This window comes from Artemia franciscana, chromosome 7, assembly GCF_032884065.1.
Source record: "Artemia franciscana chromosome 7, ASM3288406v1, whole genome shotgun sequence".
In the NCBI taxonomy this organism is placed as follows: domain Eukaryota; kingdom Metazoa; phylum Arthropoda; class Branchiopoda; order Anostraca; family Artemiidae; genus Artemia; species Artemia franciscana.
In genome coordinates, this window is record NC_088869.1 from 10,649,025 (window position 1) to 10,663,698 (window position 14,674).

At 37.1% G+C, this 14,674-nt stretch overlaps 1 protein-coding gene across 1 annotated transcript in view; it reads left to right on the forward strand.

The window, feature by feature from the left end:
• LOC136028829 (putative leucine-rich repeat-containing protein DDB_G0290503) overlaps window positions 1-14,674 on the forward strand; it is a 43,829-nt gene that overhangs the window by 15,890 nt on the left and 13,265 nt on the right. The window contains 2 exon segments of the mRNA XM_065706755.1: window positions 3,859-4,060; window positions 12,335-14,673. Coding sequence (XP_065562827.1) covers window positions 3,859-4,060; window positions 12,335-14,673 — 2,541 coding nt within the window.

The following is a 14,674-nucleotide window of genomic DNA, read 5'->3' on the forward strand; positions in this document are numbered from 1 at the left end:
AAAAACATATATTTATATCTATCTCTATTCACAGGTGGGACACAGGGACACAACTACAATGGCGCGTAACTAATATGGTGCTTAACGACTTACGCGCGCGGGGGGGCGCGAAGCGCCCCACCAACTAGGTGTTGGGGTTAATATTGTCTTTTTACAAATTTTTCACCAGCATCAAACTGAATAAGCCAGAAAAAATTGCAAAAATTTATTTCGGGAGGTGTTGGCACATTAGAAAACAATCACAAAAACTGGTGAATAAATAAAAATAAAACTAAAAAGTAATACTCATATATTTGGAGGTACCCAGTTCTAAATGGGTGCGTGGAGAAATCGGGTGAAGGTAAGCACGAATTGTGTACGAAAGAACAGGATGGTTGGCCCTCAACTCCCCATTGTACTTCCTGGCTTAAGGTTTGCACCGCCGGTTTGGAGCTTAAGCGTCTAGTGCCGTCTTATTTTACTTACTCATATTTTTGGTGTTAATGTATTTTATTATTGCCTTTCAACGGATTTTCTCTACTTTTTCAAAAAGAACTCTAACAAATTCGGTAATTTTATGGGATTAGGCCATTTAGGTAATTTTGGCATTAATTGTTTGGCTAATGAGGTAATTTGGTAAGTTTCTGGGATTAGGCCAATGAAAAAGCCCTTAAGAGGGGAGTAAGAAGAAGAAGTATTGATTAGTTATCACTGTCGCGTAGGCTAACCACTTTGACGAGCTATCAATTTATAATAATTATATTATAAGCGTAATTGTAAATATCTATCTATATATATATATATATATATATATATATATATATATATATATATATATATATATAGATAGATAGATATATATATATATATATATATATATATATATATATATATATATATATATATATATATATATATATATATATATATATATATACAGATAGACACAAATGACGACCGGGACAAAGGGAAACAACAACAACGGGGACGCCGGGGGGCACAGGGGGATACATAAATGACTACGGGGACACAGGGAATGTTCGGTTAGCAATCACCATCAACAAAGCTCAAGGGCAATCATTAGAATAATGAGGTATAGATCTGAATACAGATTGTTTTTCCCATGCACAATTATATGTTGCATGTTCAAGAGTCGGTAAACCTGACAATCTATATATATATAAAAATAAGTTGTCTGTGTGTGTGTGTCGAGTGACGTCATGTTTGTGTGTCGACTGACTTCATGTTTGTCGACTGACGAAATTACAGACCGGGACATCGGGACACAGATGACGACAGGGACACCGGGACATCTATCTTATGTATCTATATATATAAAATAAGTTGTCTCTGTGTGTGTGTCGAGTGACGTCATGTTTGTGTGTCGACTGACGTCATTTTAAGGATTGAGCTGTATGCGTCATGAAGTTGTTTGTCGACTGACGTCATGTTTGTCAACTGATGAAATTACATACCGGGACACCGGGACACAAATGACGACCGGGACACAGGGAATATAAATGACGACCGGGAACCTCAAAGAGAAATTACAGACTGGGACACCCGGACACAAATCACGATCGGGACACAGGGAATATAAATGACGACCGGGACACAGGAAATATAAATGACGACCGGGACACTCAAAGAGAAATTACAAACTGGGACACCGGGACACAAATGACGACCGGGACACAGGGAATATAAATGACGACCGGGACACAGGGAATATAAATGACGACCGGGACACAGGGACACATCATTAGAATAATGAGGTATAGCTCTGAATACGGATTGTTTTTCCCATGGACAATTATATGTTGCATGTTCAAGAGTCAGTAAACCTGACAATCTATTTATATGCATAGACAATGGGACAGCGAAGAATGTTGTATATTCGCATGTTTTACGTAGTTAAAAACACATATATATATATATATATATATATATATATATATATATATATATATATATATATATATATATATATATATATATATATATATATATATACCTATTCACAGGTGGGACACAGGGACACAACTACAATGGTGCGTAACTAATATGGCGCGTAACGACTTACGCGCCCGGGGGGGCGTGAGGGGGCGCGAAGCGCCCCTCCAACTAGTCGAGTGACGTCATGTTTGTGTGTTGACTGACGTCATGTTTGTCGACTGACGTCATTATAAGGATTAAGCTGTATGCGTTATGAAGTTGTTTGTCAATGACGTCATGTTTTTCAACTGATGAAATTACATATCGGGACACAAATGACGACCGGGACACAGGGAATATAAATGACGACCGGGAACCTCAAAGAGAAATTACAGACTGGGACACCCGGACATAAATCACGACCGGGACATAGGGAATATAAATGACGACCGGTACACAGGGACACTTCTACAACGGGGACGCCGGGGGCACAGGCGGGATATATAAATGACAACCGGGACACAGGGATTGTTCGAATAGAAATTACAGACCGGGACACCGGGGCACAAATGACGACCAGGACACCGGGACACAGGGAATATAAATGACGACCGGGACACTCAAAGAGAAATTACAAACTGGGACACCGGGACACAAATGACAAAGTGGACACAGGGAATATAAATGACGACCGGGACACAGGGATTTATCATTAAAATAATGAGGTATAGATCTGAATACGGATTGTTTTTCCCATGCACAATTTTATGTTGCATGTTTAAGAGTCAGTAAACCTGACAATCTATTTATATGCAATATATATATATATATATATATATATATATATATATATATATATATATATATATATATATATATATATATATATATATATATATATATATATATCTATTCACAGGTGGGACACAGGGACACAACTACAATGGCGCGTAACGACTTACCCGCGCGGGGGTGCTTGGGAGGCGCGAAGCGCCCCACCAACAGCTAGTATATTATAAGTGTAATTATAAATTTTAGCTGACCGAAATTAAAACACTCTTAGAAACAGATATAAATCACCACAAAATTTGGTAAAATTCGGGCAATCAGGCACGTAAGCCGGGGAAAAACCTTCCCCTTCTGGAAAGAAAGAAATTATGGTCCCCGTGTTTGGAATATTTTGCCCGGGGGTGTGAAAAATGTGCTTAGTCTTCCGTCTTTCAAGTCACGGGTAAGAAGTTTCTTTATCTCGTGAGTGATTTTGATGCGAGGCCCGTCCAGGTTGTCATTCTATTCAAGGCATTTCCCTGATTTGTTTGCTGTTAATTTTTTTTCCGGTTTTTTTTCTGTATTCTTCTTGTCTTTTCCTCTTTCTCTTTTTTCCTTTCTTTCTTCATCAGTTGAGTTTCTTTTGTATTAAGTTTTGTGATATGAATGTGATTTTAATTAGTTGAGGGTGATAACCTCATTTGCCCTTCCAAGCTTATTGCCTTTCTTGGTAGGCGAATTGCGAATAGTGTTTGTTTTCTTTTCTTAATAAATGTACATCTCTAGACTCATTCTCACAACTCTGCATTTTAAAACAATAAAAAACTTTAGCGTAAAGAGCGGGGCGTTAAGGAGGGGACAGCCCCTTTCATATACGGAATAATTTTAATTTGTTAAGTTTTTTTTTTTAATTTGATTTCCAGAAAAAGTTGACGCCAACCTTATTTACATAAGAAACTTAAAACACTCACGACCCCAAAAAGGCTGAACAACAGTATTCTGAACTATGAATCGTTGTCACGGCTATAGTAGAGTAACTCCTTACTTTTCCTATTTTAAAAATTTGTATTTTTAAATTATAATTAATTTATGACGTTGTAATTTATAAAGTTATATTCGGTATATTTTACAATTATACTATTATTTCTTAACTAGTCTTTATCCGTTACACATTAGTCGCTGCAAGAAATCAAAGACAAAGATGATGATATTTATAATGAAAGGAGCATGGGTAATCTTTCATCAACCCCTGCTAGAAAACCTATTGGCCTATTCATGAAACGGAAAGTAGAAGATACCTCAATGGCTGGTCTTGGTGTATCCTTCTTGGATGATGACAAAAGCTTCAGTGTCATTGAAGCAACGTCATTTTCAATTGGTAAGTTTTTTTTCGGATTGTTCTCATAATTGTTTCTCTTTGTAAGGGCCACTGGGGAAGGAGGGGTATTCTCCTTCCCAGGTGAAGAGTATAAATAATAATTTTCTAATAATTATTCTGTGTTTAATCTGCCAAAATAAATCAGTACCTCTGTGAAGTTGTTCTTTTTCTGTTTTCTGACATCAAGACTAATCTTGCATTTCGCTTCTGTTATAGCCCAAAATTATTGAAGCAATTCTTGTTTTCTAGTAGTTTTTTTTAAGTGGTAAGACAATGCAGTCAAATTTAATGATCTATTGATCGAACGGATGATTGATATTATATCGAGTTTTTTTTTTCTAAATGTAGTGTTGGCTTGCTAAGTTTTTTTTCTTTTTCTAAATGTAGAGTTGGCTTGCTAAATGTGTCGAAAACAATTTTGCAAAAAAACAAAAGTAAGCAAAGCCCTGAAAAGGCTGTGCAACGGGTATTGATTTTAGCTAATTTTGAATCGTGTCATAGGCAGCGCAGTAGCGCTGCCTAAGTAAAGAACGATGTGGACACAATGCATCATTTATTGGAGGGCAACTAACCCCTTCCCATGCCCACCATTTCCCCAAACACGTCAATCAAAATTTTGAGATAGCTGTTTATTGAATGTATTTAAAAGGTCCGGAAAATATGTCTTTAAGGATGAAATACCCCCCCATAGCCCTCAGGACAAGGGTTGTAAGTTATGCCCTTGGGGCACTTAAAGTTTATATATAAAGGGTGATCTTATAAACTTCGGAGGGGACGATGGGTAATGATAAGTTCTAGTGCCCTTTTTAAGATTCAAGGTTTTCAGAGGCTGGATACCCTTCCCCCTCCCCCACACACACATAATGTATTTACCCGAAATGCATTTGATAGAAATTTTGAGATGGTGGTTTTTTGTCGTTGAAACTTCAAAAAAGATTCATTTGATTGGAAATTGAAGGGACTAGTGCCCCTTTTAATCGTCGAAAGAGATTGGAGGGCATCTAGCCCCCCTCCCATTCCCACCATTTCCCCAAATACATCCAATCAAAATTTTGAGATAGCTATTTCGTTCTGCGTCGCTAAAAGGTCCGGAAATTATGTCTTTGAGGATGACAACCCCTTAAAGCCCTCGGGGCAGGTTTTGTAAGTTATGTCCTAGGGGCATATAAAGTTTTTATAGAAAGGGTGGTCGTATGATCTTCGGAGGGTTCTGTTTGGATTGGTAATCAGAAGCTCTAGTACCCTAGATTCAAAGTGGTCAGAGGGCGGATACCCCCCCCCCCTTTCAACGCCTCGTATTTTCCAGAAATGCATCTGATAAAAATTTTGAGGTGGCCATTTGTTGTCGTAGAAACTTCAAAAAAGGTTCATTCGATTTAAAATTGAAAGGGCCTTTTTATATAGTCAAAAGTGATTGGAGGGCAACAAGCCCCCCTGCGTCCACGCCCATCAATTCCCAAAACATATAATCAAAATTTTGGGATAGCCATTTTGTTTAGCGTAGTTAAAGGTCTGGAAATTATGTCTTTGAGGATGACTCCCCCCCATAGCCCTCAGCGCAAGGGTTGTAAGTTATGCCACTAAGGCATATGAGGTTTTTATGGAAAGGTTCTTCGTATAAACTCTGGAGGAGGCTTATTGGATTGAAAATCAGGTGTTCTAGTTCACTTTTTAATAGTCAAAGTGATCGGAGGCAGTCGCCCCACCCTACCTCGTATTTTCCACAGATGCATATGGAACTGGTAGTCGTATAAATTTGGATCGGATGGAGCTCATTTGATTGGAATTTGGAAGTTTTAGGACCCTTTTTAAGAGTCAAACGTCAATGGAGGGCATTCAGCCCCCTTCCCCAAGCCAATCATTCCCCAAAACATTTCTGATCGAAATTTTAAGAGGGCTGTAAGTTAAGGAAATCGTTCATTTTTTACACATTGTATTTGTTATTCAGAAAGGTATGCATGTTTGAATTTTACTTTCCAAGAAGACGAATGCTTTCAGGTGAGCCTTTCAGAGAATTTCGAGGGGAATGTTGAACTAATTCAAAACACGTTATGTTTAGACGGATTGTCGAAAGGGCGCAACACATGAATAACTGAGTATATTAATTTGGAAAACTCAGGAAATGATAAGGGAGATGATAGCGCTTGCAGAAGAAGCTGCAAAGAAAGGAGACTCAAAAATGGTTTATCGACTAACAAACGAGATAGTTGGAAAGAAAATAAATCGTACATCCCTTGTAAAAGATGAAAATGGAGACGTTATTTCGGATCCACAGAAAGCTGACGAGAGATAAGCCACACATTTCGAGAAAGTCTTAAATAGGCCCAGACCTGATGATCCAGAAACAGTACCGGATACGCCATTTTTACAAATTGACTTAAGTGCTGACCCACCCAGCACGGAAGAAGTGACGACAGCTGTGAAAAAGCTGAAAAATGGACGTGCACCTGGAGTCGATGGGATCACGGCAGAGATGCTGAAAGCGTCCCTTCGAGCCTGCATATTCGTATGGACTACTCTTCTAGTGGCCATCTGGAACAACGAAAAAGTCCCAAAAGATTGGACGAGAGGTATACTGGTCAAATTCTTCAAGAAAGGCGATGCACAAATTTGTGACAATTGGAGGGGCATCAATTTGACGTCTGTGCCAAGTAAAATACTAGCCTCAGTAATACTACAACGCCTAAGAGCAGCCCTAGACTCACATCTCAGGGAAGAGCAACATGGGTTCCGACCTGGTAGGTCTTGCTCTGATCTTATTTTCATTCTTAGACTGATGGTGGAAGAGTCCAGAGAATCGTACAAAAAGCTAAACCTGCTCTTCATTGATTTTGAAAAGGCGTTCGATTCTGTTGACCGAGACACTTTATGGAAGATTTTGATATATTACGGAGTACCTGATAAACTAGTCAAAATGATAATCGCACTATATGAGGATAGTGAATGCTGTGTACGCACAGAAAATGGGGACACGCGTTTCTTCAAGATAATGTCTGGCGTCAAACAAGGGTGTGTCCTATCCCCGTTTCTGTTTGTCATTGTAATGGACTATATTCTACGGCAGTCTTCAGGCATTGGAGTGAAGATTAGCAGCCGACAGATCTCCGATCTGGACTTCGCAGATGACGTTGTTCTTCTTGAAGAAGCGAAACTGCGACTGCAGCTGCTACTCGACGCCATAGACGAAAAGGCCGAGAAAATGGGACTTGCAGTAAATTTCAGTAAAACAAAGAGTATGGCCACATCTGAAAAACTATTGAGCAGGTCAAGGAATTTAAATATCTCGGGAGCTGGATCGAATACGATGATAAAATAGCCAACGAAATCAAGAGGAAAATTGGACAAGCGACATCGGCTTTTAGCAAGTTGAAACCAGTCTGGCGCAGTAGTAAATACTCTATGCGCTTGAAGCTCCGCCTCCTGAATAGCAATGTGATGTCCATCCTCCTCTATGCTAGTGAATGCTGGAAACTAAACACCCAGCTAGAGAAACGTGTCCTAGCCTTTGAAAACATGTGCCTTAGGAGAAACCTGAACATATCGTGGCAGGAAAAGGTCACCAACATAGAAGTTCGCCGGCGAACCGGTCAGCCATTAGTTACTGACCTTCTGAAATGTAGGAGATGGAAATACCTTGGCCACGTCCTCCGTATGCCAGAGGATTTACTCCCGAATACAGTATATGATTGGCGTCCCGAGGGGAGGCAAAAAAGAGGTCGACCAAGACACACCTTACGACGACATTACGACCGAGACCTTCGAAATGCGGAGTTGTCTCTTCAACCACAGTGGGAGGACGTCACGGCTGCAGCTCAGCTCCGAGATGTCTGGCGAGGTTTCTTAGACGCCCTATGAGCCACCCCTGGCTCTGGAGGATCTAAAGTCTAAGGTAAGGTAAGGCCAATAGTACTACAGCTTCCACCGGTACTACTACCACGCCACTCTATTTACAGTATTATGGTGAGATTTAAACTAAATCAAAAGACGCTAAATGCATGGACATTGTCAAAATAGCATATCTCAAGGTTTGATTTGGGCATTAAGTTGGAACTTTAAGAGAATGCTTAAAGGGGAAGATTATCTTACCAAAAGGCAATATATGCACACTACTGTTAATACTACTGCTACTGCTACATTTAATACTACTACTATTGCTTATGTTCCAACTACTTGTACTGCTAAGAGCATTGAGATGAAACTTTCAAGAAGTATATGAACATACAGGTTATCAAAAGGACATATCAGCAGTGTCATAGCAATGGCTAATTGTATTAAGTTGAAACTTCTTGGACTGTATGAGAGGAATGTTCTACTGACCAAAAGGCAATATATTAACACTACTGCTGGTAGTAATACTACCGCTATTCGATACTATTACTAGTAATATCAATATTACTACTATGACTACTATTACAACTATGCCTAAAGGCATGAAGATAAAATTTTCAAGAAATTTTGAGGAGGAAGATAAACTGAATCAGAGAAAACGCCCTCTTCATGCAGGTTGTCATAAGAGAGTAACAACAATATCTTAGAAACCGTTTGGTATGTGAAATTGAAACTAACAGTGATTATTGCGAGGGATGTTGAACTAACCAACGGAAAATATTTGCATCCTAATGCTACTGATTCTAGTCATACTTCTGCTGCTATTACTATTTTTACTACTTCTAATACTACTACTGCCACTAAAGCTTAGGCTACTGACAATTAATTCCATTGCTACTACTACTACTACTACTACTACTACTGCTGCTGCTATTACAACTAAGGATGTTAAGGCAAAAATTTGAGATGTATAGAAACTGGTTGGAACTAATTCGAAACACACTATGCCAACTATGACGCATCAGAAATGCTTCAGGAACGGTTGGTGGTATGCATTAAGCTGAAACTTTCAGCCTGTGTTGAAGGGGATGTTGAATAAATCAAAGGTGCCACTGCTATGCGCACACTGCTACTAAGCCCAATGAAAACAAAAAATTGTTTTAATTTTTTCACTTGTTTGTTGCTATAAATACAAATTATCAAAACTGTAAGGTATAAATGTCAGTGTGTGTCAATTAAACTGACAATCTACGGTCATTTTTTTTTTTTTTCAGTAAAGCGCAAATTATGTTCTGGTCTTGAAAAGGCATTAGGGTTTTCAGCGCTACTCATGTTAGTTTTTGCTCGTCTTGAGTTTGACTTGGTTATTATTGTAGCTTCTCTTCGTTTTGAGTTTTATTTATTTATTGATAGTGATTTGTGGTAGTTTTAAACTTGGAAGATTATTTGACTTTATTTCTGCTCATTTTTGGCTCTTTGGAGCCCTTCAATTTTCTTTGAAAAATTTGTTTTGTAAAAAAAAGTTTTTCAAATTAATTTTCGCAAGAACGGGACTCTTATCACAAAATAAAAAGGGAAAAATTGGAGCTTCATTATACACTTCCTATTTATGAATAAAGCACCATTGAAATACACAAAAAAGAGCGGATGAGTACCTGTACTGGATAAAGCCCCCCCCCCCCTCCCCTTAAGAAGAGCATAATAATTCAATTTAGCAACAGCACATTATGGTTTTCCCGAGAGCCCTACTTGTAAACTGAAGAGATATGGAGAAAAAGTAGTATAGTGGGAGTCTGAAGAATTCTCTGTCTGTTCGATATTTGAGAAATGGTAACCAATAATGGCATTTTTGGGTATTTGGTCCCTCTCCCCTCCTTTAAGAAAAACATTACGATTCAATCCAGCCTTGATCAGTTACCGTCCTCAGCGAACAAGAAGAAACACTAAATAAGCACCATTAAAGCAACTCACGATGAAAAACTCCCCGATACAAATCACATTCAAATTAAAAGCCCAAACGTAGAGTCTTAGCGTATTAGTATCATGGACGTTAAAAATATATTTTCAAATTCAGGTTTTTAGCTTGAATTTGTTTCTATATGCAAGTTCATAATTTTACCTTTATTTTAGATTGTATAATGTTTTTTTTTTTATTAGATTAGTGTACAAAGTCAAAGGTGTGTATTCCCTATATCTCTATTAAAAGATGTTATATTGCTTAAATTCACTATATTTCCATCGTTTCTTGGACACCTACTTAATTTCCTAGTGATTCCTTATTAAAGTAATTGCATTCAAAAGGAACCAAGAACTTGGGGTGTTTCCAAAATCTGGCTGCTCATAGGTTATTCAGAAGATTTTAGGGTTTCAACTTAAATTCAGGACTTCCCTTGCTCTTTTAGACGTTGAGACTTTTAGAAGTTTGGGTGAATTCTACCGATGCCACTGCTTCCGCGGATACATGGTACTGAAAACGCGTAAAATGGGTTTCTAGGCTGGAAACTTAAGAGGGGTTCTCCAGTTGGCCTGGGACCGGTAGGCCAAATCACTTTTGAGGTCTGTCCTTGTGTCCTGGTGTGATTCAAGATTAACAGGAGCAATATTTTTGTATATTTCGGGTTTTAAGATATGTTTTTGTGTATTGATCATTCCGAGATTATGCTTGTTGGCTTTCCCAACCGGTTGATTTTCGCATGCTGAGTAGATGAATTTTCATTGGTTATGTTTGTTGTGGATTGTGTTTTAAACGCCTTAAGTATTTTCTTTTTGTTTAAATTTTTGAAGTTCGATCGATTTTGCTCGAGTTTAATTTTTCTTAGACCAAGTTTTGCATGCGCTATGTTTCTATTTAAAGATGCATAATTGCATCTTTAATTGCATCTTTATGCATTTTTAAATGCATCTTTAATGCATAATTGCATAAAGATGCAGTATAAAATTCGCTTTGTTTCTGTCGCTTCAGGGACAATTTTTCTCAATTCCCTAGCGTTTCCCTTATGGTTCCATTCAAAAGGAACAAAAACGTGGGTTTCCAAAATCTGGTTGCTCAGAAGAGACTCAAAAGATTCAGGGCTTCTGCTTAAATTCAGGACTTGCCTTGCCCTTTTAGTTGCTTTTCTAAGTTTCGATGAATTCCACCCATGTCTCAGGTTCCGTGGGTACATGGTACTTGATACGTTCCCTTTGACGATTAACCGGGGGCCGAGTAACTAAGACTCTTCTAAGACTATTCATCGTGATATTATATGAGTCATTAGACTACAATAAATATAACGAACAATAATAGATGACGAACAAATAAATGAATAATCATAATAAATAAACTGCGTGAAGAACTGACATGTCGTGAAGACGGTGTTTGTATGGTCCAATGATACTACTTGAATGAAAAATAAAAAGAATAGTAAAGCGGTATTGATCTAGTATCAATGATACTATGATGGGAGTGAAACTCAAGGCCCACTGCCATTTTTAGAGGTAGCTCAAACTATTATGTAGGCCTATCTATCTTCTTCATCTTGTTCGGATTAATTTGGAGACGTATCCGCATAATCTTATACACGGAATCAAATTTTGAGCCCTGCACTGTGCTTCTACAGCCAGGTTTGAACTCAGGGTTCCGTATTACCAAGCTGAGATAAAACCCACTGTACCCCTACAGGACGCTATTTATAAATTTTATTAACCCTACTTCTTTCTATCTGCATAATGATGCCACCCTGTGAATTTTTTTTTTTTTTTTATGGAGGTTTAATCCCAGTTGGTAATTTTATGTTTCACACTATTTTATATATATTATTTTTATGTAGTCCAGAGTAAGGTGGTCCAGTCTACAGTAACTTATAGGTGTTTGTTTATTTACCATATAAAACAGATTTTTTGCATGAAGCGAAAATACCACAGGCCCTGAAATTAATCCCTGGGGAACGCCATAATTTACTTCAAAGGGTAAGCAGGAAAGTGGTTCAAGAGAAACGGCAATTCAAATAAGACATAACCAAAAAATAACATTCTCTCTCATAACATAATGCGACAGCTTTGACCGAATTTTTCATGGGCTGAGGAATCAAATGCTTTAGAAATGCCCTGTAACATTTTAGGAGAAATTAATCTACAATCTAGCATAGAATATATATATATATATATATATATATATATATATATATATATATATATATATATATATATATATATATATATATATATATATATATAAAAAAAAAAAAAAAAAAAAAAAAACATCACACACACATGCTTTGTTGAGTTCTTCATTAGGCAAAAAGACTGACAATCACGAAGAAAGTGTTCAGAATTTAATATCATTGTAAATATAGGTTGAGAATTTCTTTATATAATTCTGATAAAGCATTGAACATTTCTGAATGTACCGAATTAAACGGATTCAATTTTTGTATTTTTGAATTGATTTTGTTGTTTAATTTTCAGCTGAAACATTATCATCTAATGAAATTGAAGTTGTCAAGAATCAGCTGGCCGTTCTCCAGGGTGTAATCAAAGAAGACCAAGAAAAATACAACCTAACAATCCAAGAGAAAGAAGACATCATCCATGCTTTCTCAGATAAAATAGTCGACCTAGAAAATAATCTCCTGGATTTGAAAAACCTTTATGAAGAGTCAAAATCACAAATTAAGATTTTGGAAAGTGACACCAAAACCATTTCCCATGAAAAGGACGTTTTGACAAAGCAATTGATTGAGAAAACAAGTTTAGTTGTTGAAATTTCAGAGGAGATCAAAAATACAAAAACATCATCAGAATCATTAACTAAGTTAGCTCAAGATCGTCTTACAGAGATTGAAAATCTTAAGAAAGAGATTGGCTTAACTCATTGTCAGTTTGAAGGAACAGTAGAATTTAAAGAAAGAATTAATACTCTTCAAGAAGAATTAAAATCAGCTAAAGAAGCCAGTGATGTTGCGGTGTGTTTAGTTGCTGATTACGAAACCAAGATCAAAGAATTACAACAAGAAAAAGAAATGAGTGAAGAATACAAGAAAATAATCCAAGAGAAAGAAGATGCCATCTATAATCTCTCTAGCAAGTTAGCCAACCTTGAAAAAACTCTCCTGGATTCCAAGAACCGTTATGAAGAGTCAAAAATACAAATTGAGGTCTTGGAAAGTGACATCAAAACCATTTCCCATGAAAAGGACGTTTTGGAAAAGCATTTGAACGAAAAAACAAAATTAGTTGTTGAAATTTCAGAGGAGATCAAAAACACAAAAAGATCATCAGAGTCATTAACCAAACTAGCTGAAAATCGCCTTATAGAGATTGAAAATCTTAAAAAAGAGGTTGCCCTAACCCATTGTCAATTTGAAGAAACAGTAGAATTGAAAGAAAGAATTAATGCTCTTCAGGAAGAATTAAAATCAGCTCAAGAGAAAGCCAGTGATGAAGCCATTTGTCTCGCTGGTGATTACATAACCAAAATCAAAGAATTGCAACAAGAAAAAGAAATGAGTGAAGAATACAAGAAAATAATCCAAGAGAAAGAAGATGCCATCTATACTCTCTCTAGCAAGTTAGCCGACTTTGAAAAAACTCTCCTGGATTCCAAAAACCATTATGAAGAGTCAAAATCACAAATTGAGGTCTTGGAAAGTGACATCAAAACCATTTCCCATGAAAAAGACGTTTTGGAAAAGCATTTGAACGAGAAAACAAGATTATTTGTTGAAATATCAGAGGAAATTAAAAATACAAAAATATCATCAGAGTCATTAACCAAGTTAGCTGAAGATCGCCTTACAGAGATAGAAAATCTTAAAAAAGAGATTGCCCGAACTCATTGTCATTTTGAAGAAACAAAAGATTTGAAAGAGAGAATTAATACGCTTAAGGAGGAATTAGTATCAACTAAACAAGCCAGTGATACTGCGATGTGTCTAGTTGCTGACTATGAAACTGAGATTGACGAAGTTAAACAGAGTTATGAAAAAGAAATGAGTGAAAAAACATCACGAATTAATCTCTTGGAAGACCTGACCAAAAAGCTCGAAGATGAAGTTAAATCTTACACTGAAAAACTTATATCCAGGAATGAAGAGGTTAAGTGTCTTCAACTTTCTTTGGAGTCATTAAAGAGGACGAACGAGAGTAACCAATCGGCGATGGAAGAAGTGGATGAATTGCAGTCAAAATTGAACGAACGCACATGTGATATAAAGGTCCTAGAAGTGAACATTAATGCACTTCAATCAAAACTTGATGAGGCTTATTCTGATAAGGATGTCGCTACTAAAAATCATCAACAAATAATAGAAGAAGAGCAAGAAAAGAGTAGGGAAGCTATGGCGAAGATTGCGGAATTGGAAGGGTATGTTTCTAGCCTCCAAACTGAGATCAGAGATTTAGGTATACACAAAGAAGGCCTTGAAGAAGAACTTAAAACACTACGTGACAATCTGAACGAAAAAGAAGGCTTGATTAATGAACAGAAAATGCTTTTGGCTAGCTTGAATGGACATATTAGTGAGTTGGAAGCTAACCAGACTGTATTGAATGAACAAGTTAGAGAAATCGAGTTGTTGAAGAACAGTTTAAACGAGACTACTGCACAGCTTAGTGAAGCCCGAGCTAATATCAAAGATGATGTTAAAAATGAAGAGCTAAAAATATGTTTAGCTAACCTTAAAAATGAAGTGGTCAGCTTAAAAGCCAATAGCCAGACTCAGCAAAAAGAAAATGAACAGCTACTCGCTTCGCTTCAAGAAAACAAAAACTGTGTGATGATCAGAAAGAATCAATTAACCATTTAAA